General features: G+C 44.4%; 1 protein-coding gene across 2 annotated transcripts in view; it reads right to left on the bottom strand.

Moving 5' to 3' along the window:
- Lnx2 (ligand of numb-protein X 2) overlaps positions 1-24,081 on the bottom strand; it is a 62,678-nt gene that overhangs the window by 25,662 nt on the left and 12,935 nt on the right. For both annotated transcript variants that reach the window (XM_057765976.1, XM_057765977.1), the window contains exon 2: positions 55-521. In XM_057765976.1, coding sequence (XP_057621959.1) covers positions 55-464 — 410 coding nt within the window. In that variant the 5' untranslated portion in view covers positions 465-521. The remainder of the gene's footprint in view (positions 1-54; positions 522-24,081) is intronic.

Genomic DNA, 24,081 nt, shown 5'->3' with positions numbered 1-24,081 from the left:
GCTTCCCGAATGCTGGGATTAAAGGCGTGCGCCACCACCGCCCGGCGTGCTTACCTGTTCTTAAGGTGTGCCTCCAGGTCACAGCGCTGCATCACATCTTGGCACACAGAAGCAAACGGACACAGAACCAGTAACTTATCTAGAAGTTTATGGACCAGGATGCTAGATTTCTTACACAACTTGAAATGAAGTCTCTTGCGGTCCAGTGGGCAGAAATCTTTCTCTTGTAGGAAGTTTCTTAGGCACTTGTGGCAGAACGTGTGTCCACAGGGTGTGTCGAGCGGCTGCAGCAGGGGCTGAAGGCAAATGTGGCAGACAAGGTCATCGTCCACTTCACCCTGGTAGTTGTATAAGTGGTTTTCTCTTGCCCAGTGCTGCTGGCCACACTCAAAGCACAGGGGGTCTAGGGAGGAGGAGGAGGAGGCCTGCTCCACGGGCACCATCTCATCACTGGTTGTTCCCATCTTGGATCAGCAGAGTCAGCAGGCTCATGGGTCCAACCATTGGGAGTTTGTGTGTGACTAAAGCCAAGTACAAACAAAAGTAATTAGTATCGATTAAGGTAGGTAAAAGGATCAATAAAATATTAGACAAGTTTTCAGCAAAAAAGTTTATTGGATACAAAACAGTGATAAAAATAATAAAGGAAATTAATTTGCCGGTTGGGTGAGAAAGGAAGAAAGAGTGAGAATCTGCCAAGATGTAGGCAAGGAAGGAACTTGTGAGTCAAAGCGAAGGCAACGTGTGCCACCCAGAACAACATGAGAACAGCTGACTTCTTCCTCCGACTAGAGTCCCCCTGCACCTACACCCCATCCAGCGGGAAGGCTAATTAATCAATTATACTGCCTCGCTCCACTGATTAGGTCCCCCAAACCCGCCCCCCCTCCACTGCCCACTGGGAATCTCAATCCCCCAGGGCACAACAGTGTGGCTTTGTCATCTCACTTACACCACCTTGTTCTGAGCTGATCCCTCTACAGCCTTTTATAAGAGCAGTGTTTCTTAAATGCAGTCAAGGCTAATTCTGTAACTAAAAAAAAAAAAAAAAAAAAAAAACTTTGTTCCACATTATGGGAAAAATACATTTCAAAACACAAAGGATTTGAATAGTCTCCCCACGCAAAATAAAGGGAAAGTCACATCCCACAGCACATACAAACAACGTCTGTGCAAACTCTCTAAATACTTCTTACTCCAAAGGAAAGAATGCTACAATTCAATTAGACAGAGGAAAGGTTATAAATTAGATCTGTTTTGGTCATGTTTAACAGAGCAGCTGTGTGTGCATGCCTTCACTAACACCAGACTCTCAACATCCTCCACCTGGAGGTGAGGTTCCAACTGGATGCTGCCCTAAGGCACTAGGGGTTAAAAAAACGCAACTCCAAAGGCAAAGGTCCTCTGTCTCTCTTCTGCAGATACTGGCTGAGCCTCCAAAGTGTGCTGAGCAGTGAACGCAGGCAGGGAGGATAGTTATGAAAACCCATCATTAAAATTGCACGTGATGAACACTCTAAGACTTAAAGTCAAGCACAGGATAGGCTAAGAATGCAAGAGAGAAGGAGAGATTGGCATTTAACTCTGTTTTGCTTTGTGGAAATATTTCAAAAGGATAAAACAAAACAAAACCCCCTATACTTCTGTATTGTGATAGGATACATCAGTCAGAGCAGGGATGTGGGTGTGGGATAAGGGCATCTCAGGAGAGAAGCACACCACACAAGGCAGAAAGGCCAGGGGGCAGACGGCACAGCCAGGAAACAGAAGCAGGAAAACATCTCTTGGAAATCTAAGCCTGAGAGCCCCTCACCAAGAACAGCAAGAGCAGTGCCACATGGACTATGGGGTCTGTGCTAGTGTTTGCTGTTTTAAGAAACACTTATCTATTTAGTGTGAACACAAATGTGTGTGTGTGTATACATGTAAATCACACAAATGTGTACATGTAGAGATCAAAGAACAATTTGTGGGAGTCAGTTTTTTGTTTTTTGGTTTATTTTGTTTTTTTGGGGGGGGACAGGGCTTCTCTGTGTAGCTCTGGCTGTCCTGGAACTCACTCTGTAGACTAGGCGGGCCTCGAAATCACAAAGATCCACCTGCCTCCGCCTCCCAAGTGCTGGGATTAAAGGTGTGCACCACCACCACCCAGCTGGGAGTCAGTTTTCAACCATGTGGAACCTGGGGATTGAACTCAGGTTTCCAAGCTTGGAGACAGATCCCTTCACCCGCTGAGCTATCTTGCTAGCCCCGAAACTGCTATTTTATGCAGAGTACTCATTTAAAAAAAAAAAACAAAAACAAAATTGGGCAGAGTAGCACACACTCCTAATCCCACCACTTGGGAGACTGAGGCAAGTTCAAAGCCGGCTTGGATGACATCAGACGACTGTATGTCAAATACACCTACATTAACCAACAAAAGCAAACACCAGCATTCTAAGAGATTTAACAAGAATGGCCGTGGATTGGGAGGGGGGTTCAGGCAGGTTAGCTAGATCCAACCTCAGATAAATCGTTCCTCCCCGAAAACCAGTAAAATAATAGTACTGTGGCCCCCTCCTTCCGTACGGAGATCGAGACAGCAAATACTTCCTGAGGGAGCTCCTGAGTCTTGTTCTTCATGCTCTGAACACGGCAGCTATTCTGTCAGTGAAGGACGCATGAGAAGAAGGAAAGCAATACCACTAACTCAGAATTCCTACAGTCTCTTGTTTCCACCTATTTTGCAAGAAAATTCACATATCTTTTGCTCTTCTTTCATGTGATAGTGCTTATTCTAAATTTTCTTTTCCTCAAGAAAATATATGGTACTGCTAGCCTCCCACATAATGACTAAGAAAACATTTCTCTTAAGATTATTGTGTTTAGCTGTTCCCTATGTCTTTAAATATCTTCAGTTCCTTATTTTCATTTTATCACAAAATCTTTTCATGAGGAAAATTAGCATAATAACAACTACGTTACCCCCACCCACGAAACTTGTCTTTGCTGCCACGGAATAAACACTCACTCAAAACTGAACTTGGCACAAGCAGTTAGGAGCACAGAGCCTGAGTGGCCCTGGGGGGAGGGGTCAAGCCCTTGCTGGACACTGACCAGACTCCCTACCTGTCAGTGGTGGCAATGGGCCCGTATAAAGAACAGTGAGCACTGGGCACACTCCTTACACATTAGCTATGAATACGATAGAACAGCAGGACCAGGCTGTCATTGCTCTAACAACTAACAATTAGCAATTACTAAGAGAAGAAACCCCAATTCTTTCTCGCTTCCAACTGCTGGATGGCAAACGAAGTGATCTCAACAAGAGAAGTGTGACATGAGGTGAGTTTTGAGCAAAGGAAGGTGGCCTGGCCTCACTTTCCAATCCCTATTGCTCTCCAGTCTACCAGCCCAGCAGGTCCATTCCCTCCCCTTTGTGTGGAGTCCAGGATGAGCCTTACACACTCAGAGCCCAGTCACCATCTGAGTGTCTGCCCCTTAAAGGCCCCTACACCCGGGAGCTTGGTCCCAGCATGATGGTGTTGGAGAGGTGCTTGGTGAAAGGCGTTCTGGTCACTGAGGACACACCCTGGAGAGAGTTGAACACAACCCTTACAGAACCCTGGCTAGTTCCCACAAAAGTGAGTGGGTCCAAGAACAAGCCTGGTCCAGAATTTCTCTGGCTTCTCATGTCACCAACTTCCTGTCCTTTCTCTGCTGTTCTGTAACCAGGGCCAACAGATGAAGATGCTGCTCTTGAACCTTTCCTGCCTTATAAAGTAGTCAGCTTCAGGTGTTTTGTTATAATGACAGAAAACAGACTTAAGATAGTTTTTATCTGTTATGTCTGCTACAGAGAACACAACTCAGCTCATGTGGAATGAAGGGCTGGGGATGCAGCAACGGTTAAGAGCTTTTCAGCTCCTGCAGAGTACCTGGGTTCTGACCTCACCACCCACGTGGTGGCTCACAACCATCTGAACTCCAGGGGCTCTGATTCCCTCTTCTGACCTCTGCAGGACTGCACACACATGGTGCACATATATAAGTGCTGGCAAACATCAGTGCTACCAATTATGTCACATGGGAGACATCTGTAGTCCCTTTGACTCACCAAGGCCCAGCACCTGAGAAAACCCTCTCCTCTCCTCCTCCTTTTTTCTCACCACGCCCTCCCTTGGGGGCTCCTCTCTGGAATCCCGCCAGCTCTTGGTGTGGCTCCTTCCCCATCAGCTCTTCACACACCTTCATCTTAACAACTTCTGTGTGCGGCATTTGCGGATGTATCTTATCCCTTACTGGAAGGGAAAGACGGTGTCTTTCTTTTTTCTTTCTTTCTTTCTTTTTGGTAAATTTCACTAAATTTGGGGACAATTTCAAACATTGTGGTTCCTCTCTTGCCCACCCTCTCTATCTCCCCCCCACCACTAGCCCTTTGCCCACACTCACATCTTTTTGCTTCACTTTGTGACCCACTGAGTTTAACCAGAGTCATTTGTGTTTAGAACTGTCCACTGGAGCCTGGCTGGCTCATCAGTGAGCACACAATTAAAGGCATCGCACCTCCTGCAGACTCTGTCCTAGCCAACAGCTCTGTGGGGAGGGGTGGAGCCCCAGGAACCCCTCCCCAATCCGTGACTGAATGCAGGCAGGCCCCATCTTGTGTAGCCCATTGCAGAAGCCACAGCAGTGGGAAATCCTGACCGCACTGAATGTGCCATACAGCAAAGCACTTCACAGCCCTTCCCCCTGCAATGTCCCCTGAGGCTTTAAGAGGGTGTGGTATAAATGTCCTGTGTAGGGAAGAGCACTCAACTGTCCCTTATTCCGAGCACCTCAAGCAGACCTGTGTCTCTGCACTGACTGGCGTTCAGTGCCAAGCACTAGTCTGTGGCTGTAAGCACAAACGGTTAGGAGGCAGCCTGGGGCCGTATCGGTTCTGCTAAACAACAGCAGTTCCACTCCCCATTTCCACTTCTTGGCATGTATTAAGCACTGAAAGGAGACTTAGGTGAGCCTGGAGTATGTGACTCTACAGGAGGAAACTGTGGCTCCGCACAGCAATGACCATGCTGCAGCCGAGCCTGCAATTTACAGACAAAAACAAATAATGTTGCTCCTTCACCTCAAAGGCTAAGAAAAATGCTCTGCATGGTGCCAGCACCAAGCTCTCCCTACAGTCCACATTGCAGATCAGCTTTGACAGCTGCCTTTCATGAAGCAGTGCTTGTGAAATTGACCTCAAAATCCCTTTAGCCACTCTGAGAGTTGTGGAATGAAAGCAAAGTGGATCCAAACAAAACCTCACAACTACCATAGACACAACACCTACATCTCTGCGCATCACTGTGGAGAAGCTAAAACACTCGCTTCCTACAGAAACCTGCACAGGAATGTCAAAGGGCAGATGACAGGGGTAACCCACAGACCCTTCAATAACTGACCAGCTGAGCAAACTGTGACACACTTGTACCACAAACTACTACTCAGCAAAAAAAAGGCACGGATGCAATCCACTAAATCTCCAAATTAAGAGTGTGACTGGGGTTGATATTAAAAAGTTACATTCACCTGGGCGGGTGGTGGCGCACATCTTTAATCCCAGTACTTAGGAGATGGAGGTACGCAGATCTCTGTGAGTTCGAGGCCAGCCTGGTCTACGGAATGAGTTCCAGGAAAGCTAGATCTACACAGAGAAATCCCGTCTTAAAAGAAGAAAAACAAAACAAAACAAAAAACCAAAACACATCAAAACAAAACAACAAGAAATTGCATTAAGAACACTTGTTCTTGCAGAAGACCTGGGTTCAGGTCCCAGCACCTACATGGCAGCTCACAATTGTCTCCAACTCCAGTTCCAGGGGATCCAACACCATCTCCCACCTCCCTGGGCTCCTGTACATAAACTCATGCAGGTTCATTGTAAACACATAATTTTTTAAAGTTGTATTTTAAATAAATAAGACAAAAACCTTTCAGCCTATATGAGTCTATAACATTCCTGAGATGACAAAATTCAAATAAAACTAGCTCAATCGCTGCTGAGGTTTGAAGGTGGGGAGAAGGCAGCATGAAGGGTCTTGTGGGGGTAAGCATGGTCTGTATCTTGTTAACACCCATCCTGGGTGGACTCCTGAACTGTTGGTCTGTAAACAGCAATCACAAAGGAAGTGAGCTCTGTGTCATCTCTTCTTACAACAGCACGTGAATCTACATGTCCCTGAAGGAGAAAGCTGTTTAACACATCGCTGAAGAGCCCAAGCATCCACATCTACTGTACTGGTAGCGCAAGCTAAACATTCATGTGTTCATAAACCAGTAAGTCCATCACTCACCTCTTTGTGAAAAGGAACCTTTTTTTGCCTCCTCCGAAAATTACAAATCATCATAATAAAAATAAAAATGTGAGTAGTTATAGTTCTGAGCTACCTTGTGCTACACCATGAGATCCTGTCTCAAAATAAACTTTCTTATTGCTGTGATGAGACACCATGACCATGGAACTTAGAGAAGAAAGGGTTTAATGTGGCAACAGTCTAGACGGGGAGTTCATGATTACTATGACAAGGAGCTTAGAGTTTACATTCTTATCAACAATTAGGAGGGAGGGAGGGAGGCGGGGGCGAGAGAGAGAGAGAGAGAGAGAGAGAGAGAGAGAGAGAGAGAGAGAGAGAGAGGAGAGAGAGAAGGGAGAGAGAGAGAGAGAGGGAGAGAGGAAATTAACTGAGACTAGGTCAGGCTTCTGAAACCTCAAAGCCCGCCCCCAGTGACATGCCTCCTCTAACAAGTCACTTCCTAACCCTTACCAAGACAGTTCCACAAACTGGGAAGCAAGCATTCAAATGTATGAGCCAACCCGGGCCAGTCTCATTCAAACCATTCAATTCTCCTCTCTGGCCCCCACAGGCTTGCAGCCATATCATAATGCAAAAATGCACTTAATCCAACTTCAAAAATCCTCATAATCTTTCAGTTTAAAATTCCAAAGTTCAAAATCTCTTCTGAGGTTCAAGGCAACCTCTCTTAACTGCAATCCCCTATAAAATTAAAAAAGCAAATTACATACTTTCATTCAACATACAATAGTGCCGAATTCACATTCCAAAAGGGAGGAACGGAAGCATAGTAAGGAAATATTGGAACAAAGCAGGACTGAAACCCAGCAGGGCAAACTCCAAATCCTGCTCTGTGTCTGATGTGGAAGGGCTTACTTAGCTGGCCCTTCTTGCCAGCCTTGCTGACCACCACACTCCCCTCTCTGGGTTCCCCTTCCTTTGCAGCCTTGCATTTCTGCAGTTCTGTTTCTCCAGTTTCCAGCCTGTTATGAGCTCACACATGATGGACAATTGGAAGGAGTAAGCAAAGTTAGGAAAGTGGTTGGACCTTGCCTGGGAAAGGGAGGGTGAGTGGTGGGTGCAGATACTGCGGCTCTTCTTTCAGAAGAGCCTGTCTCTTTTCACAAGAATAAAAACTGAAAAGAGAAGCCTGTTGGGATGAGTCCTGCCTGCTATAGGTCAGATCTTAAAATGTCCCCAAAAGGCCCATGTAGTGGGCCTCAGCGTGGCGCTAGAGGAAGATGCAGGTTCTTTACAAGGTAGGGTCTAGTGGTGCCTTCTGTCACGGAACTCCCACCCCCTTGCCCAGGGTGACACGCGGACAGAAGTCTAACTTTGAAATTGTGTCAAAAGAATGGAGCAACTGCCGCAGGCATTTGCATGGTAAATGAACTCAAGGCGCTGATAGAGGAGGCCTTCCTGGAGCACCTGGGCCTTTTTCTATCTGAAAAAGCCTTTGTATCCTTGGCTGCATAAAAATACTTAGCACATTATATGGGAGCTTCAGATAACTTCTACTCTTAATCAACCTTTATCCTAACACACAGGACTAAGAACTAGGAAGCCATCAACAGTGAGTTCCAACAAGCCCACATTTACAGTTTTCTCATGGACAAAAAACTCACCTCCTGTCCCCTTTCAGCAAGTATCTGAAAAATCATTTAGACCTATTCTTAAGTTGCTGCTTGTCATTAGATGTATCCCTATTTACTAATCTACAAAGTTGAGCTAAACAAAGGTGCTAGACACGCTGAAATTGAAGCCAGCTCCAGGTCAGCTGGGTGACCAGACCAGTGCATAGCGTGTTTTTTCATTCATTACGTTTATCAAGTGTCCACTGTGTGGTACCCTAGAGCGCTAGTACCCTTGAGCCCTGGCTTCCTGTCTTTAAACATCAGCTGTGCCCAATTACTGATCATACTCACAGACACACTCCACAGCAATTTAAACTGTTTTTATTTTACTTATCACCATTGTGTGTGTGTGTGTGTGTGTGTGTGCGCGCGCGCACGGGCGCGCATGCAAATGCACTTGTGTCACAACGAATATATGGAGGCCAGAGGAACTTTGAGAATTAGTCTTTCCTTCCACCTTTGGATCTGGGTTTTGCACTCAAGAGCTACTGAGCCATCTTACCAGCCTATTCCATAGCAATTTAACCCAGAAACTCCTATCATTTTATCTGTTTTTAAAGGATTGTATTTATTATTTTGTGTCTCAGGTTTTTGTCTGCATGTAATTTTTTTTATGTATGCCACATGAGTGCCTGGTGCCCAGAGGCCAGAAGAAAGCTTTGGCTCCCTTTGAAATGGAGTTACAGATGGCTCTTAATCACCTCGTGGGTGCTGGGAAGTGGATCTCTCTGGGTCCTCTGCAAAAGTACCAAGTGCTCTTAACCACCGAACTACCTCTCCAGCTTCATTTGTGTATCTTTTAAAAAAGATTTACTTGGAGCTGAAGTTCAAACTCAGTTATATATTGAGTTTGAAGCCAGTCTTCTACATATTAGATCTTATCTTTAAAACGCAAAAAAAGATCTTTGTGGAAAGAACTCCATGCAGAACAGCCTACAGCGCATGGCTCCTTCCCAGGGCACGCCTTGTCAGCCTGCTGAATAGTGGCATTCCTAACATCTCGGGGAATGCCACAGACTTACCAGCATCACATGACAGACAAGCAGTGGGGGTGGGGGAGGGAGCTATGGCGTCCGGTACCTTGGTTTCATTACTATTATCAGCCGAGGTGATACACAGGTGTTTACATGTTGCTTCAAATACACTCAAAGGCAAGGACTCAAATTTTAATCAAATGGTTGCCTATTTTCTTTTAACAGATGAAAGCTTTCAAATGTTTTATTCCTAGAAGAAATCCTTTTAAAATTATCTTCAAGGGACTGATAAAATTTCTTTCAAAGTTTTTCTTAATTTCTACCTTCTATAATTTTGGGTCAAAATTACCCAAGGCAAGAAAGGTCATCAACAAAGCACTGATTTGAGTTTGAGTCCTAGTTCAGAATCCAGCCCTGTCACCAGTCACTGACGCCACTAAAATACCTGCAAACCTCGGCCTCTCCCAGGGAAGCAGAGATAGCATCCTACCAGATCAGGGTGGAGTAACTTCTCACTGTCACAAAATATCTTAAGATGAAGTTGACTCCAAGTTCTCGAAGGGAGAGGGTGGTGGAGTGCTAGGCAGATGTGCTATCCCACTAGACTGGTGACCAGGAGGCTCACCTGGGCCTCCCCAGCTCCTTCCGGCCTTTACCTGTATAGGAGCCAGTGATCTAGAGGACTGTCACTCACAGATCAGAATGACGCTAGAAATACGCTGCGCGCACGCATTCCTTTCATTCTGGCCCCAGAGGAGCACAGTTGTCTTTACTGCTGCCCCTGTAGTGCTCTGAGTCCAGTCTGTATGGGGCTTTTGTTTCTTCCTTGTGCTTGCTCTATTGTCACTAAACACCTGACCTGGAAATCCCTATCTTCCCGGGTAAGAGCCACACACTAGAGGAACGGTGGGGTATAGTATTACTTTCACAGCAGCTGAAACTACAACCTGTAAACCAATAGAATTTTCTCAGCCGTGTAGTGGCGCACACCTTTAATACCTGCACTTGGGAGGTGGAACAGGTGAATCTCCAAGAGTTCAAGGTCTACATAATGATTTCCAGCCAAAGCTACATACTTAGTGAGACCCTGTCTTGAAAATAACCAGTAATAGTAGTTAATAATAATAATAGTAATAATAATAAATGAAACAAATGATTTTCTCTCCTGCTTCCAGTTTAGGTGCTTTATAGGATATGCAGCTGCAATGGTCTCAAAACACAATCTCAACACAAGTGATTGTAACAGAATAAACAGATGGGTTTCCATGGCAGAATTTGCCAGACAACCTCACATTTTCCATAGAAAGTACCAAAGCTACAGAGGAACAAACTTGCCCCAACACACACAAAGGAATCGGCAGGAAAGTGCTTCTCTGCAATCAGAACCACACAAGGAAACACATGAGGTGGAACTAAACCCGTCAAGATGGGCTCATGGTGGCAATGTCAGTAATAATTAAAGTCACATTAAGACTTCATTACCCTATCTATGAGCAAGATCTAAACTGAAATGGCACAGCTTTCCAGGCGAATCAAAGGCACTGATAATTAAAAGAACAGACCTACACTATTCAGTTTTTCCAGTTATAGCTTAACGTAGATGGAAATTATTAGATCAAACTGGCTTTGGGCCAGACTTCAAAGGCATCACTGATTTCCCACAGTAAACAGCCAAGGGGCTCAGGCCAGGGACCCAAAGCCTAGTGCTTACTCTGAATAATTCGCATATGCCACCAGAGGGCCTTCGGATGAGGAAAGTGAGCGGTGGGAGTGGCAGCTCTAAGGCTGGGGCAGAAAATCCTCACCATGTCACAGTTCAGCATCCATGCAGACACGCCACAGGTACAGCATCTTCTCAAAGCCCACGGGACTAATGTGCATTGATGGGAAATGAACATTTTGCTGTCAGACCAGAAATACAAAGAGGCTGTATGCACCCCTAATTATATTAATTTCTCAATTTTCAGAACCCAATCAAAACTCTTGGTTTTATGTTATTATTTCACAAATGACTACACCAATTTACTTTTCTGACAGTTCTAAGTAACTTTCACAACCAAAATATATTCAAAAGCAAAATATTTGTCTGTCGCTCCTGTCTCCCCCCTCCTCTCCTCCTCCCTCCTTTCTTCCCCTCCTCCCACTCACTCAGGATTTACAAAGACCCCTAGTCTGTTGTGGTGGTGGACACCAGCAGTGCCAGCACTGGAAGACTCGGGAAGGACTGTTAAATTCAAGGCTAGTTTAAGCTGGAAAGCAAGACCTGCCTCAAAAGCCCCCTCCCCCATCAAACCAACCCAGACTCTCCTGGGGCTTCTGGTCCAGTACTGACAAAGATTTAAAAAACCAAAAAACTCTGGCCTTTGTGTTGTTTACATTTGGGGGGAGATAAATAAAATATACGTTTTGTCATTTTTATTCAATGCTGGATATAGAGCCAGGGCCTCAGGCACACATGATCTTCCCATTGAATTGCATCCCTAGCTGCCAGAACACACAGAAGCAAGGAAAACAGAATCCTAGAAAGGCAGAGTTTTCAACAAGTAGTCAGGAAGGCACTTAGTTAAAATTCTTTTAAATTGAAAAACAATAAACAAATCAAAACAAGCTGCTGGGTAGTTACATGGGATCTGCCACTATTAATGTGTTTTACCTGCACATATGTCTGTGCACTGTGTGTATTGGTGAGGGCAGAAGAGGGTACTGGATTCTCTGGAACTGGAGTTACAAACTTGTGAGCTGCCGTGCTGAACCTAGGTCCTCTGCAAGGGTAGCCAGTACTCTTAAGCCATCTCTCTCGGCCCAGAAAAATACAAATATCAACATAAAAGCAACCAGGATTGAAATATTTTGGAAAAGAACACATGGCTCACAGGAATCAGAACTGTGTTACTCTCCAGAGCAGTGTTCTCAACCTTCCTAACACTGCGACCTTTACCACACTTCCTCATGCGGAGCTGACCCCCAGCCATACATCTGTTTTTCCTTGCTACTTCATCACCTCAGTCTGAAACTTTGCTACTGCTATGAATCAGTAAATATCTGACGTGTGACCCCTGTGCAAAGGTGGTCCCACGTCTCAAAAGGGTCGCAACCCACAGGTTGAGAACCACTGATCTAGAGGGTAGTTTGTGCGATGTTAACCCTTTTTACTCTGGCCTGGTTATTTGAGGTTTTGTTTGTTTTGTTTTTGCATGCTTTGTTTCTAGTTTATCCACAGAAAGTAATTGGACAGCACTCAAAAAACAACCAGTAAGTAACTCAAGAATCAAAATAGTGGGGTCTAATAAAGTCAGCAGAATTGAGGAGAGAAGCAGTGGGGGGTATTCATCTTCTGTACACATTATGACATTCGTGACCAAAATCATGTGGTGGCTGGCAGGGAACATTTTGGGTAGAATGGAGACTCTTATATGCGGGTCTAACATTCCAGAAATATTCGTGGTGAAATGAAGATGGCAGAAGGGTAACCTTGAGGAAGAACACTTTCATTTTTGAAGTTGTTAATAAATGAAAATTCTTTAGTTGGCCAGAAAAAAAGAAGCCGAAGAAAGCTGAGATATATGACAGCTAGCTAGGGAGATGGGATAGGAAACAAGGGTGCTAGGAGGCCCCTAAGAATATACAGAGATATAAGTAACAAAAGCTTTATCTGCGGGGGAGAAGTATGGTTTGCTGTGGTGGGCTAGAGGGCATCATGCCTTATAGTCTCATTTCTTCCACAGTACGTGATTTCTACTACACACGCAGTCTCTCAAAGACTGCTCTCTGCCCTAGTCCCTCTCTACTGAGTCTCTTGAACGGACTCCAGGAGCTGTGGCTTTCACCACACCATTAAAACTCTGTGTCAAGGTCAGTGAATTCCATGTTGCTAAATCCATTGCTTAATTCTCAGTCCTAATCTTATTTAACTGGCCTTGTCTGCAAGATTTGACACAAGTGATTATGTCCTCCTGCAAGAAGCGCCTGTGTCTGATCTCTCCTAATTCCTCTCAGCCACAGTGGCTGCTCTTCCTTGGCTTCCTCTTCCCCTCCAAGGCCTTCTAACTGGGAAATTCCAACACGGGACACTGGACCACAAGTCACGTTCTCTCCTTTCAAGAACTTTTCTAGGCTAATGGTCACTCCTGCAGCTGAGGCAGCCCCCTCCTAGATTCCAGTCATTCTCCTTTGGCCTCTCCTCTGAACTGGACCTGTAGACTTAACTGTCTGGCCAGTGTCTCCCAGAGGTTGTATGGGAACTTCCATTCCTGCAGCTAAACCTGAGCTTCCCCTTACATATGTTCTATCAAACTTCTGTCTGTGTCTCAATTTCCACCTTCCCAGCTGTGTAGGCCAAAAATCTTGGAGTCACCGTTGACCTTTCTCCTGCCATCGGCAGATCATATCATCAGCAGCAGCAAATCATGCTGAATTTGCCTTCAAGACAGGTTTGAAATTGAGTCATTTCTCATTGTTTCAGCTCTGTCCATTATGGCTCAGTCTACCTTGTCTCATGCTTGGAATACTTCAGGAAGCTTCTTATTGCTTCTATCTTTACCCTTCATTTTATTCTCAACGTAGACTGATCTGTTAAAAGTAAAAGTCAACGTTGTCAATCCCTTCAAGGTCACCTTGAGGTCTTTCTAATTTCTGTTTCATGGTGTATGACAAAGAGATGGTTTTCCAACTAAGAGAATCAGCATGCGAAGGGAAGCAACCAGCATAAAAGAACTTATAGACTGACAGGAACAAAAGAAAATGAGAAAACCAAGTTATAAAACTGTAACTCTGCAAACAGCTTCGGAGTCGCGGGGCCTCCCTGAGACACAGCAATCACTAGCTTCGCTCACCACAGTAGCAGCCCCTGGAAAGCCGCGGTGGACGGGGACCTGTGGAGATGCACTGTAGTGACCTCTGTGTTACCGTCCCAAGGCAGAGGTGCAATGAGAGGTGTGATACAGGAAGGAGCTGACCAGGGAGAAGGCAGCGCCCTCCTCTGCAGGTGTGACACCTGGGACTAGCCCTCAAAGGAGCGCAGTTGGGGAGGTAATGGGTACTGACTGACACCTGTGTGACAGGTCTGGTGAGACAGACAAGGTTACAGATTCAACCTTCATGACAACCCAAGCTGGGATCACTGTGGCCTTCTTCCTTATTGTTCAGATGAAGAAACTGTAAAAAGCAGTAAGTAGTTCGCTAAGATCCCAAAGCTGTAACCATAAAAATGGGACTCAGATCAGGGAGTCTGCTTTCAGAGATTACACACAAATGCGCGTGCACAGACACACTCACACGCGCACATTATACAAACAACAGTAAATACACAGAGGTTGCACATGGTATGTTTTACACACACACACACACACACACACCTGCATATAGACATATAAGTGTGTATTTTACATAAAGAAATGGATGGCAGATCCACAGGTAAATTATTTCTCTCCTATAGTTAGCATCTGGGAAACGGGTGTTGAGAAGAAACAGCACACTCCTATTTATACAAAGGCCACATGCTAGAAAGACCCTCATTTTTCAGTTTCACAGGCATTTCCCACAATTTTGTCACTCTATTTTTTGATTTTTGCTGTGACTAACACATTACTAAGCCAGGTGGTGGTGGCGCACACCTTTAAACTCAGCACTCTAGAGGCAGAGACAGGTGGTTATCTGTGAGTTCAAGGTCAGCCTGGTCTACAGAGCGAGTTCCAGAACAACCAGGGCAGTTACAAAGAAAAACCCTGTCTCAAAAAAAAAAAAAAAAATTACTTATCTTAAATAATATACTTTTAAAATGTGTATGTTTTGCCTGCATGTATCTCTGTGTACCATGTACATGCCTGGCGCCCATGAAGACCAAAAGAGAACATCATAGACTGGAATTTTAGATGGTTGTGAGCCACCATGTGGGTGCTGAGAATTAAGTCAGATTCTCTGCAAGAGGAGTTAGTGCTCTTAATAGCTGAGCTGACACTCCAGCCACCTGAAATTGACATTTATTTTATAATCATAAAATTCAAATAGTCATTTCTGCATTCAGATAGCAAAATAAATCTGAATAAACATAAAACTTAGTGACAGCTCAAATTTTGAAATTTGGTCAATCTCTCCAAAATCATCTTAAAAGCGTTCACTTGTATTTGTCTCAAGGTACACAATTTCTATAAGGATTGGAACGTAACCTCCATATATAAAAGGATCTGCAAAGAAAGGTTTTAACCAGGCTTAGGATTTCTTCCTACATTTTACACACACAGACATCAATCAAAAGAGACTGCTGTGCTTTCTCATTTAGAACAAACCCACCATCTTGGCCCTAGTTTAATCACTCAACATCTGGAGTCTCATCTGGTCTTTTCTGGCTAGTGGCTCCAGGTTATACACAGAAATGGCTCTCACCACCTCGACCTCTCCCAGCACACTCAATGCAACCTGAATTTCTGTTCCTAACAATCGTTCAATTGTGTCTCATCTACATGAAAATCAAGTGGCAGCGTCGACGTATTAAGTATTCATTAGGAAAGAGTGAAGAGAGGAGAAATGGAAGCCATAAAGGCATCTAACAGAAGCAGCTGGTGTGTGTCTTTGGCCAGTCCTTTACTTTTCCAGCCAGCTACTTCGTGGGTGCTTTGCCTCGTGGTCGGTTGTGACGTCAACAGCCTCAGCCACACTCTGGGGCCGCCATGATCTGAATGGCTGTGCCCCCCTGACCATGAAGACTGAAGTCTCTGAAATCATAAGCCAAATGGTTCCTCTCTTAAACCCCTTCTATCTGAAGCCCCAGAACTGGGCTGCAGCAGGGCTGAGAGACTGGGAATGATACCACAGAGCCGAGTGCCTGGAATCAACCTGATCAGCGCTGGTTGCAGTGTGGGTCAGAGTTATACAGTGGGCAGCTGTTACTGCACAGCCAGAGAGCTGATCCGAGAGAATCCAGGGAATGGAGACAGCTTGGACATCCCCACCTTCCGCAGCTCAGGGGACTCTGCAGACAGCAGGAAGAGCCCGAGGGAGGGAGAGCGATGAGGAGCACCATCTTCCAGGCACGTGAGTGCTGTCCTCTGGAACTCACAGCAGTTGTGAGTACCTGTCCAAGCCCACACAGTTGGGTCTCTTGATACTCCATGACGGGAGGGCAGGGTGGCTCCCAGTCCCTACCCTCCTCCTCCAGGACCTACAGACAGTTAATGGTTGATGGAGGAGGTAAGACTTTTTTCAGGACCTCGGATGGCAGTAAGGTGCTCATCCTCCCTTAAGTAAACCTGAGCTTATGTAAGCCACCTTCCTGAGCTCACTGGTCACCAAATGAGCAGAAGTCAGCAAATACACAGAGAAGGGAGGAGAACCAGTGTGGTTGGGAGGGGGCCAAGGGAAGGACATGAAGAGTACCAAAATATATTAATACACGCATGAAAACATCATAACAAAACCAATTATCATGTATAATTAACATAAACTGATAAAAATTAAAACGAAATTATTTTAGTAGAATTTCACAAATATAGGGGGAATGTGAGTATTTAACAGCTTTTTTTTTTTTTTTTTTTCCAAATTAAAATTTTAGACTTTGGACTTCAAACTCAAGAAACATCTCTCCAAATATTTAAACTTTCATGCTTTGGTTAACAATAGGAGAAAATACTATCTGAAGACTACTACAGAAATCCTGGCAATCTTTTGGTTACTGTTTCCATGGAAACTTAGAGATGAAGAAAACATAATATGGAATGTGTTCTTAAAACCACCTTATCTCGTTTTATCCTATCAGTTAAATAGCACGGTACGTGGCAGGGACGGAAATCAAGCGCCAGAGCAGTCACAGCTCATTCGACAAATATTTGTTGATTATATGCTGCAGGCCAGGCACCGAGCTTAGAGATAGGGTTACTCTGGCTAAACAAATAGTCCCTGCCCTCACACAGACTAGTCTGGTGCTGGGACTTTAATTAGTCAGTGACACAGCAGGAAGACAACGTAAGGCACATACAATTTAAATTTTTCAGTAGCCACGTTAACAAGAAGCAGATGGTATCCATTACAATATGTAACAATGCTTTAATCCAGTAAAATCAAACGTATCAGTTACCATGTAATCAACATGTAAAAAGAATACTGAACTGGCTTAATATTCTCCTCATGCTAGGATTCTGGAATTCAATGTTTATTTAAATTTTTACAGATTTATTTAATGTGTATCAATGCTTTGCTTGCCTGCATGTATGGGCACCATGTGAGTGCCTATTGGATACCCTGAAACTGGGGTTATGGATGGTTGTGAGCCACCATATGGGTACTCGGAATTGAAGCTAGTCCTCTGCAGGAGCAACACAAGCTCTTAAGAGCTGAGCCACCTCTCTAGCACCACACTGTTTATTTCTGTGCTTATGTCACATTCCAACTTGGACTAGCTACAGTTCAAACACGGATAATCCTCTATGGCTCTGCTACTCTCCTGGACAGAACACACAGAGGGAAAGACACCGTGCACAGGAGAGAAAATTCCCTTCTTTCAATAAACTCAAAACTGACCACCAGATTAACCACTTAAGTGAAACACGTGGACATAGAAACAGATGCATACTGTAGAATTAGTAAGTAAAGGAAGCCTTGAGCACTGCCACGAAGAGATGGCAGGCTGCCTGTGATGAAGTATGTATAGGGCTCTCGTTCAATCTCATATTCTTGAAGACCAGAGTAAAATTCGACATAAGATAGGCATGGCTGACTCGGGCAACTCTGCTTCCTCTGAGTTGGGTGCGTGCGGTGAGCGGAGTGTAGTGCCTGCTCTGGTAGCTTTGGGAATGCAGAGTCATAGCCCTTGCTCAGCTTCCATGATGTTATCAACACCTCAGAATCAGAGTTTCCTGACTCTACGGTTTGGCTTGGGTCATGGAGGCAACTTAAAGCAACCTCTGAAGCCGGGAACACGAGAAGCTTTAAGGGGCCAGATGCAGGTTACTTCCAAAGCAGGACACCATGTCGACCTTCCCAGAAGCACAAATAGCAAAGGACAGACTACAAAGATGGAAATCAAGGACTGGGGCTGGAGGTTCTACTTCAGTCTCGTCTCGTTCCCAAGCATCACTCTAAACACCAGGCACATTATACTGGACCACAGTGGGCTTTCCTGTAGCAGCCCAGCACTCAGAATCCTCAGAGAGGAATACAGAGTTCCCAGGAGCTGTTCCAGGGACACAGAGACAGACATACACAGACAGGCAGGCAGGCAGGCAGGCAGACAGACAGACAGACATATACACTTTTATTTAAGCATTGATTGTCTTGCTTCCTTCTCCCATGACTTAAGCACTCCGTCATTGTTCCCACACGCTCGACAGCACACCAGCTACTTTACAAAACCACTTCATGCAATCGCTAATGTGAACAAGCCCTTGACATAGCACCATCACTTTACACATGAAGATGAGGGTGCGAGGTTAAAGGTCAGGCTGAAAGTGACTAGATGAGACTCAAACCCTGGATGATCTGGTCCCTAAGTTTATGCTTATGGTAGCAGAAATTGGACAACTCCCCATTGTTCTCTTCCTTTTCCCTGTCACTAGAGAAAAGCCATGCCACACAGCAAAGGAATGCAACTGCAGAGAAGCCACACGGACAGAGCACACAGCTGAAGACCTTGTGAGGAAACCATGACAGTCGCCAAAAAAGCCATGTACTGATAAGCCGGAGCGACACTGCTCTGTAGTGCCCCTTCTCGGGTAGGTTATAATTTTATATAATTAGCAGTAGAGAGAATTCTTAAAAATTCTCAGACAGGCATAGACATCACCAAGACAAAAAGAAACAAAACTTATAAAATAATAAACGCTTCATGATTCCAAACAGCTTATGAGAAATTTCAGTGCACAACAAAGTATTTGACTGGGGCCCTCGGAGAGGATGCCAGTTTACCCAGGTGTGGGCTAGGGAGTCCTGAGACAAGGCTGTACAGGTCTCCTGTGAGTCCGCCCATCCAGGGAGCCGGTCCCACCTGTGGTTTGCCATCATTTAAGCACTCTGTGTCACTTTCCTGCTTTGCCACCTTCTCCAGCAACCTAGAAGTCTCTGCTATCTTCCTTCATAGTTGAGTTGTGGGCATTCTAAGGTACTGTCTAATCATGAGCACAGACTATACACTCTCTTGAATAAGGCTTCTTTTACTCATCAAGGGTTTTTGTTGTTGTTGTTGTTTGTTTTCTGAGGTTTTTCTTTGAGTCGAGGTCTCACGGTGTAGCCCTGGCCGACCTGGAACTCACTGTGTAGACCAGGTTGAACTTAAACTCCGAGAATGGTGGATGGGATGAACAGCACACCCACAATTCCCCGCACAGCAAATGTGTGAGATCTGCTATTTCTGACATATGTCTTCCCTCTAGCTGCTCAGGAGCGCCCCATGACAATATGTTCCCTACAGATACACAACTGGACTGTTTCCATTTTTGGTGATTATGAACAAGAACTTCCATGAACCTATATTTTCCTTCCCTTGGGTGAGTACTTAGAAGTGGAAGGGTGGAGTCATAGGATATACACTTAGTTTCCTAAGCAATAGCAAGACCTCTCTTCAGAGTCTTTGTAATGTTTTTATATTTCCAAGAAGGACTAAGCTTTGGTTGCTTCATATTCTTAGCCAATATTTGATGTTGTCAGTCTTTTAAAGTTTAGTCCCTGTGTCACAGGTGGGCAATAGATATTTTGATTACTTTTGAGTTGAATGTTTGTTAAGACCATATGATATATGCATAAATTATATAAAATATAAAGCAAAAAGAGAAATTATGTTATAACTTAAAAATTCTTTAAAACCTTTAAACATTGTGCTCATTTATTTTATGTATATGGGTGTTTGCCTACATGTGTGTCTATCCACCTGGTGAGTGCCTGTTGCCTGACTGCAGAGTCCTGAAGAGGGCGTCAGATTCCCTGCAACTGGAGTGACAGATGGCTGTGAGCTGCCAAGCGGGTGCTGGGAAACAAACCTAGGTCCTCTGGAAGAATAGCCAGTGCTTTTAACCATGGAGGCATCGCTCCAGCTCTGCTATAACTTTTTTTTCAATTCTTTTTTTAAATTCATTTTACAGACCAACCACAATCCCCCTCTTCCCCCAACCTTAATAATTTAATAATTCTTAAGTCATGTGACTGAAGCTATACTTCCAGTAGTTACCTCATTAAAAAGTTATGTTGTCGAAAATTATCAAGGGGAACTGACATTAGAATAACTTATTTCTCTCTCTACTACTTAAGCCATCAACAATTTTTGGCTTGTTTCGTCCATAACTTAGACCTTTGACATGAACTGAGAGCTGGACGTTGAGCAGGACACCGTGAATCTCTTTTTTCTACACTGAAAGAACTGACACCTTCTCCAACACAACTCTCTTAGAATTGAAGCTAATAATTTTAATCAAGTTCTGGGAAAATGAGGCTAACAACACCTGATGTCAACCTGAAAATTAAAAAGCACTTTGGAACAACCACATATTCTGAACAAAGCAGCAGAGTGTCCTAAAACTAAGAGAGAATCACCGCCGAACACATTATGACCATGTTCAATAGGGCCTTACATAACCAGTGTCATTACAGAACCCAGTGGGTGACTGTCCAAATTAATAAAGTGCCATCTGCCCGATAACAAAGAAACAGTGACAACAGCAGTTACTCAAACCCAGACCTCTCTTTTCACACAGTCACCAATATTACATGCCAGGGGCAGCTCGCCCCTCAATAGATAGATTTAGCTTTTCTTCTACACAAACGCCAATGATTGAATGCACAGTTTTAAGAAATGACTGTTGACTAGCCTAATGGCATTATACCATAGAACAATAAAGTTTAATTCAGTTAAAAAAGAAAACTATTGCACTTACTGTACTCCCTCTACTTGAGAGCAGAAACCCAACTTTAACACAGACATTTTATTAGTACCGCTTTGTAAATAACCAATTTGTCTTTTCCGCGTTTTCTGAAATTTTTTTTTCTAAAAACAAACAAAACCTCAGACACAATTGCCACCTATTTTCTGAGCTACTTCCAACACACTCGCTGCCTGGTGCAAATTCTTCTAGTTTAAGAGCACACAGGCCAGTCCTATACACTATACGATCAGCAAAACCAACTGTTTCCTCATGTGGGGTCTCCCTTTTTCCCCCTAACAGCTGGGCAACAGTTTGACCCACATGCCACAGCCAAAGGCTATGCAGAAAAGCTCCAGAGCACAAGCTTAGGCAGCTTCTGGGAAGCGGGACACACCAGGGAAGTGGACTGGCAAGGGCTTAGTGAGAGTCTCACCCCATAAAATGCACATGAATCTCAGTCATATAATGTCACTGAACACAGAAAGACTGTTTAAGAACTAAGAGTGGGAACAAGAACACAGTGTGAGCAGACAGGTTCTTCCTCTCCACTGCCTGTCTCCAATGCATCTGCAACACAAGCCTGCTGAGTTTCTTCTGAAAAATCACCTGTGAAGATCTGTTACCCAATGTTCTATTGTTGGATTACTTCATGAAGAAAAAAAAGAGGGAGAGAGAAAATTTTACTGTTCCACAAACTAACTGGGAAGGGAGGGAGAGAGGGAACGAAAAAGAGAGAGAGGGGAGGAGGAGGGAGGACAGGCCTCAACAGAACCTCTTGGCTAAGATGCTGGTGGGCCTGTTGCACTTCCCCTTGTGCTTGCTCCTATGCTGTCATTTCCTACTGGATTGGTGAGGGAGTCTTTTCTGAAAATTCCACATAAAACACAGTACTACGCAGGTACACATCAAAGTGTTGCAAGCCAGGCTCGATGAAATGAAAACAGCTCTTGCCGACACACGAAGAAACAACTACTCTCCTTCCCCACTCACCCTCCCAAGCACCATTTCAAAATCAGGCAACGAGCTAACGTAGAACATAAAGAAGGCAACAGGAGACAAGAGGGAGCCCACATTCACTTGCCATTTCCATACAACTTCCACCTTTTCCTCCCTCTCTTTTAAAAAATATTGTTTTGAAAGCTGGGCAGTGGTGGCGCACGCCTTTCATCTCAGTGCTCTGGAGGGAGAGGCAGGCAGATCTCTGTGATTTCCAGACCAACCTGGTCTACAAAGCAAATGCCCAGACATTTGAGCCAGGAGGTGGGACATACAAACATCTTTAATCCCAGAGATCCCAGGCAGATCTCTGTGAGATGGAGGTCAGCCTGGCCTACAAAGTGAGTTCCAGTATAGCCAGGGCTATACTGAGAAAGCCTACCTAGAAAAATAAAACAAACCAAGGGAGGGAAGGAGGGAGGAAAGAAGAGAGGAGGAGGAAGAGGGAGAGAAAGAGAAGAAAAGTTAGCTGGGCAGAGGCAGGCATATTTGAGTTCAAGGCCAACCTGATTTACAGAGTGAGTTCCAGGACAGCCAGAGCTGCTACAAAGAAAAACCCTGTCTCAGGGCGAAAAAAAATTGAGGTAAGGTCTCTTGTAGCCCTGGTTGACCTTAAAGTCTTAAAGACTGGCCTTGAACTCCTGACCCTCCTGCCTCCACCTCTCCAACGCTGGGACTACAGGATGCGCCATCATATCCAGTCAGGCTGATGGATTTGAACTAAACAAAGTTTAGTTCAGTTTAGCTGAGTTGAGTTTCTTCTGGGAAATCATCTTGTTCTGAGTTAAAGAAGACAAATGGTAGCATCCTTTTCACTAGCTAGCAATGTCCTTTCCAGCAAGGAGGAAGACAGAGTTAAGAGTCTACAAAAACCTTCACTTCTCACATAACCAGTACAGTGCAGAGGAAGACAGCTCATGGAAAGCAGCTCTGGTTTCTAAACACAGGCAGCCCCTTTACCTTGTGCGAACTACAGGCTGTCCCCCCAGCTGTCTCAACCCCAGTCCTCTGGTGCGGAGTGCTGCCCTCCCAGGACGCCTTTGACAGCTAGCTGGCAAAATGTAGAGCTTCTAGCTGACCAACAGCAATTTTAGAGAAATCATGAAAATGGCAATTACTAATATGATTAATAGCAGCAATCAGATAACTCCATCTATAGATATGTCTACAGAACACTGAAAATGCCCAAACCTTCTACAGTGAGACTTGTACATATCTGAAAATAATGTACCCCTCCAGATCCGACATACTCTGATTAAATTTGGCAGAAAGACTACCTTCTATTAGTTACAAAATGGTTGCAATCAACAATGTTACAACCGAAAGACATTCTGAGTGTCCATGACAGCATTAATGCTGAAGAGGAACGCTGTACAGGCTCAGTGAGCGCTGTATAACACACTGTACTGTATAACAGTACCAAACAAGCAAATTTTGGGTAGGCACAATTTGTACTATAATATTCTCTAATAATCTGGCATTTTCTCCCATGAATGCACTATTTTCTTCTGAGTTATCATACAGATAATTAAAATCAATTTTTATGTATTGTATTCTTTTCTGAGAGAGTCTCACTACACAGTTCAGGCTTGCCTTAGCTTTGGCCTTGCTGATCCTCTGACCACAGCCTCACCGAGTGCTGAGATTACAGATGTGTGCAATGGCCTTTGCCTTCAGCACAATCTTTAAAAAGAAGGAAGCATCTCTGTGCAGTGACATACACCTATAGTCCCAGCACCTGGGAAGCTAAGTAAGGCAAATGGATCCCAAGTGGAGGCTAGCTTGAGCTACACTGAGTCAAGGCAGTATGGGTTATATATAGCAAGACCTTGCCTCAAAATATCAAAAAAGAGCTGTGGACATAGCCCTGTAGTGCCTAGGGTGCCCAAGATTTCTGGGTTTAATTCTCAGTACTAGTACCCCTACATACTCAAAAAAAGTTCAAACAGTCATCTTTGTCTGTATCCGACAAAGAAAAATCTCTACATGGTAACACCTGCATGCTATAAAGAGATAAACGCCATTTTTTAAAAAGCTATGTAATTTGGTTGCGATCAAGAATCTAAAAGGTTTCCAAGTGAAATTTCAAAAGGACACGTAATTTTTAAAAAATGTTGAGCTAATTTAAATTGAGGTATGAGATAATTCGTTTGAAAACATTTACACATATAGAGATGTACACACAAGATATCATACACCAAACAAGCCTGCTGGGTAAAAACGACCCCCTAACAGTGGTCACCTGTGGGAAGAAGTGGCTGGGGCCCAGGAGGGAGAATGAACTCTTAAATACCTGTTTGTGCACGTCAACTTCTCA

The sequence above is a fragment of the Chionomys nivalis genome, chromosome 3, assembly GCF_950005125.1.
Source record: "Chionomys nivalis chromosome 3, mChiNiv1.1, whole genome shotgun sequence".
Taxonomy (NCBI): domain Eukaryota; kingdom Metazoa; phylum Chordata; class Mammalia; order Rodentia; family Cricetidae; genus Chionomys; species Chionomys nivalis.
This window is presented reverse-complemented; position numbering and strand designations above follow the sequence as displayed.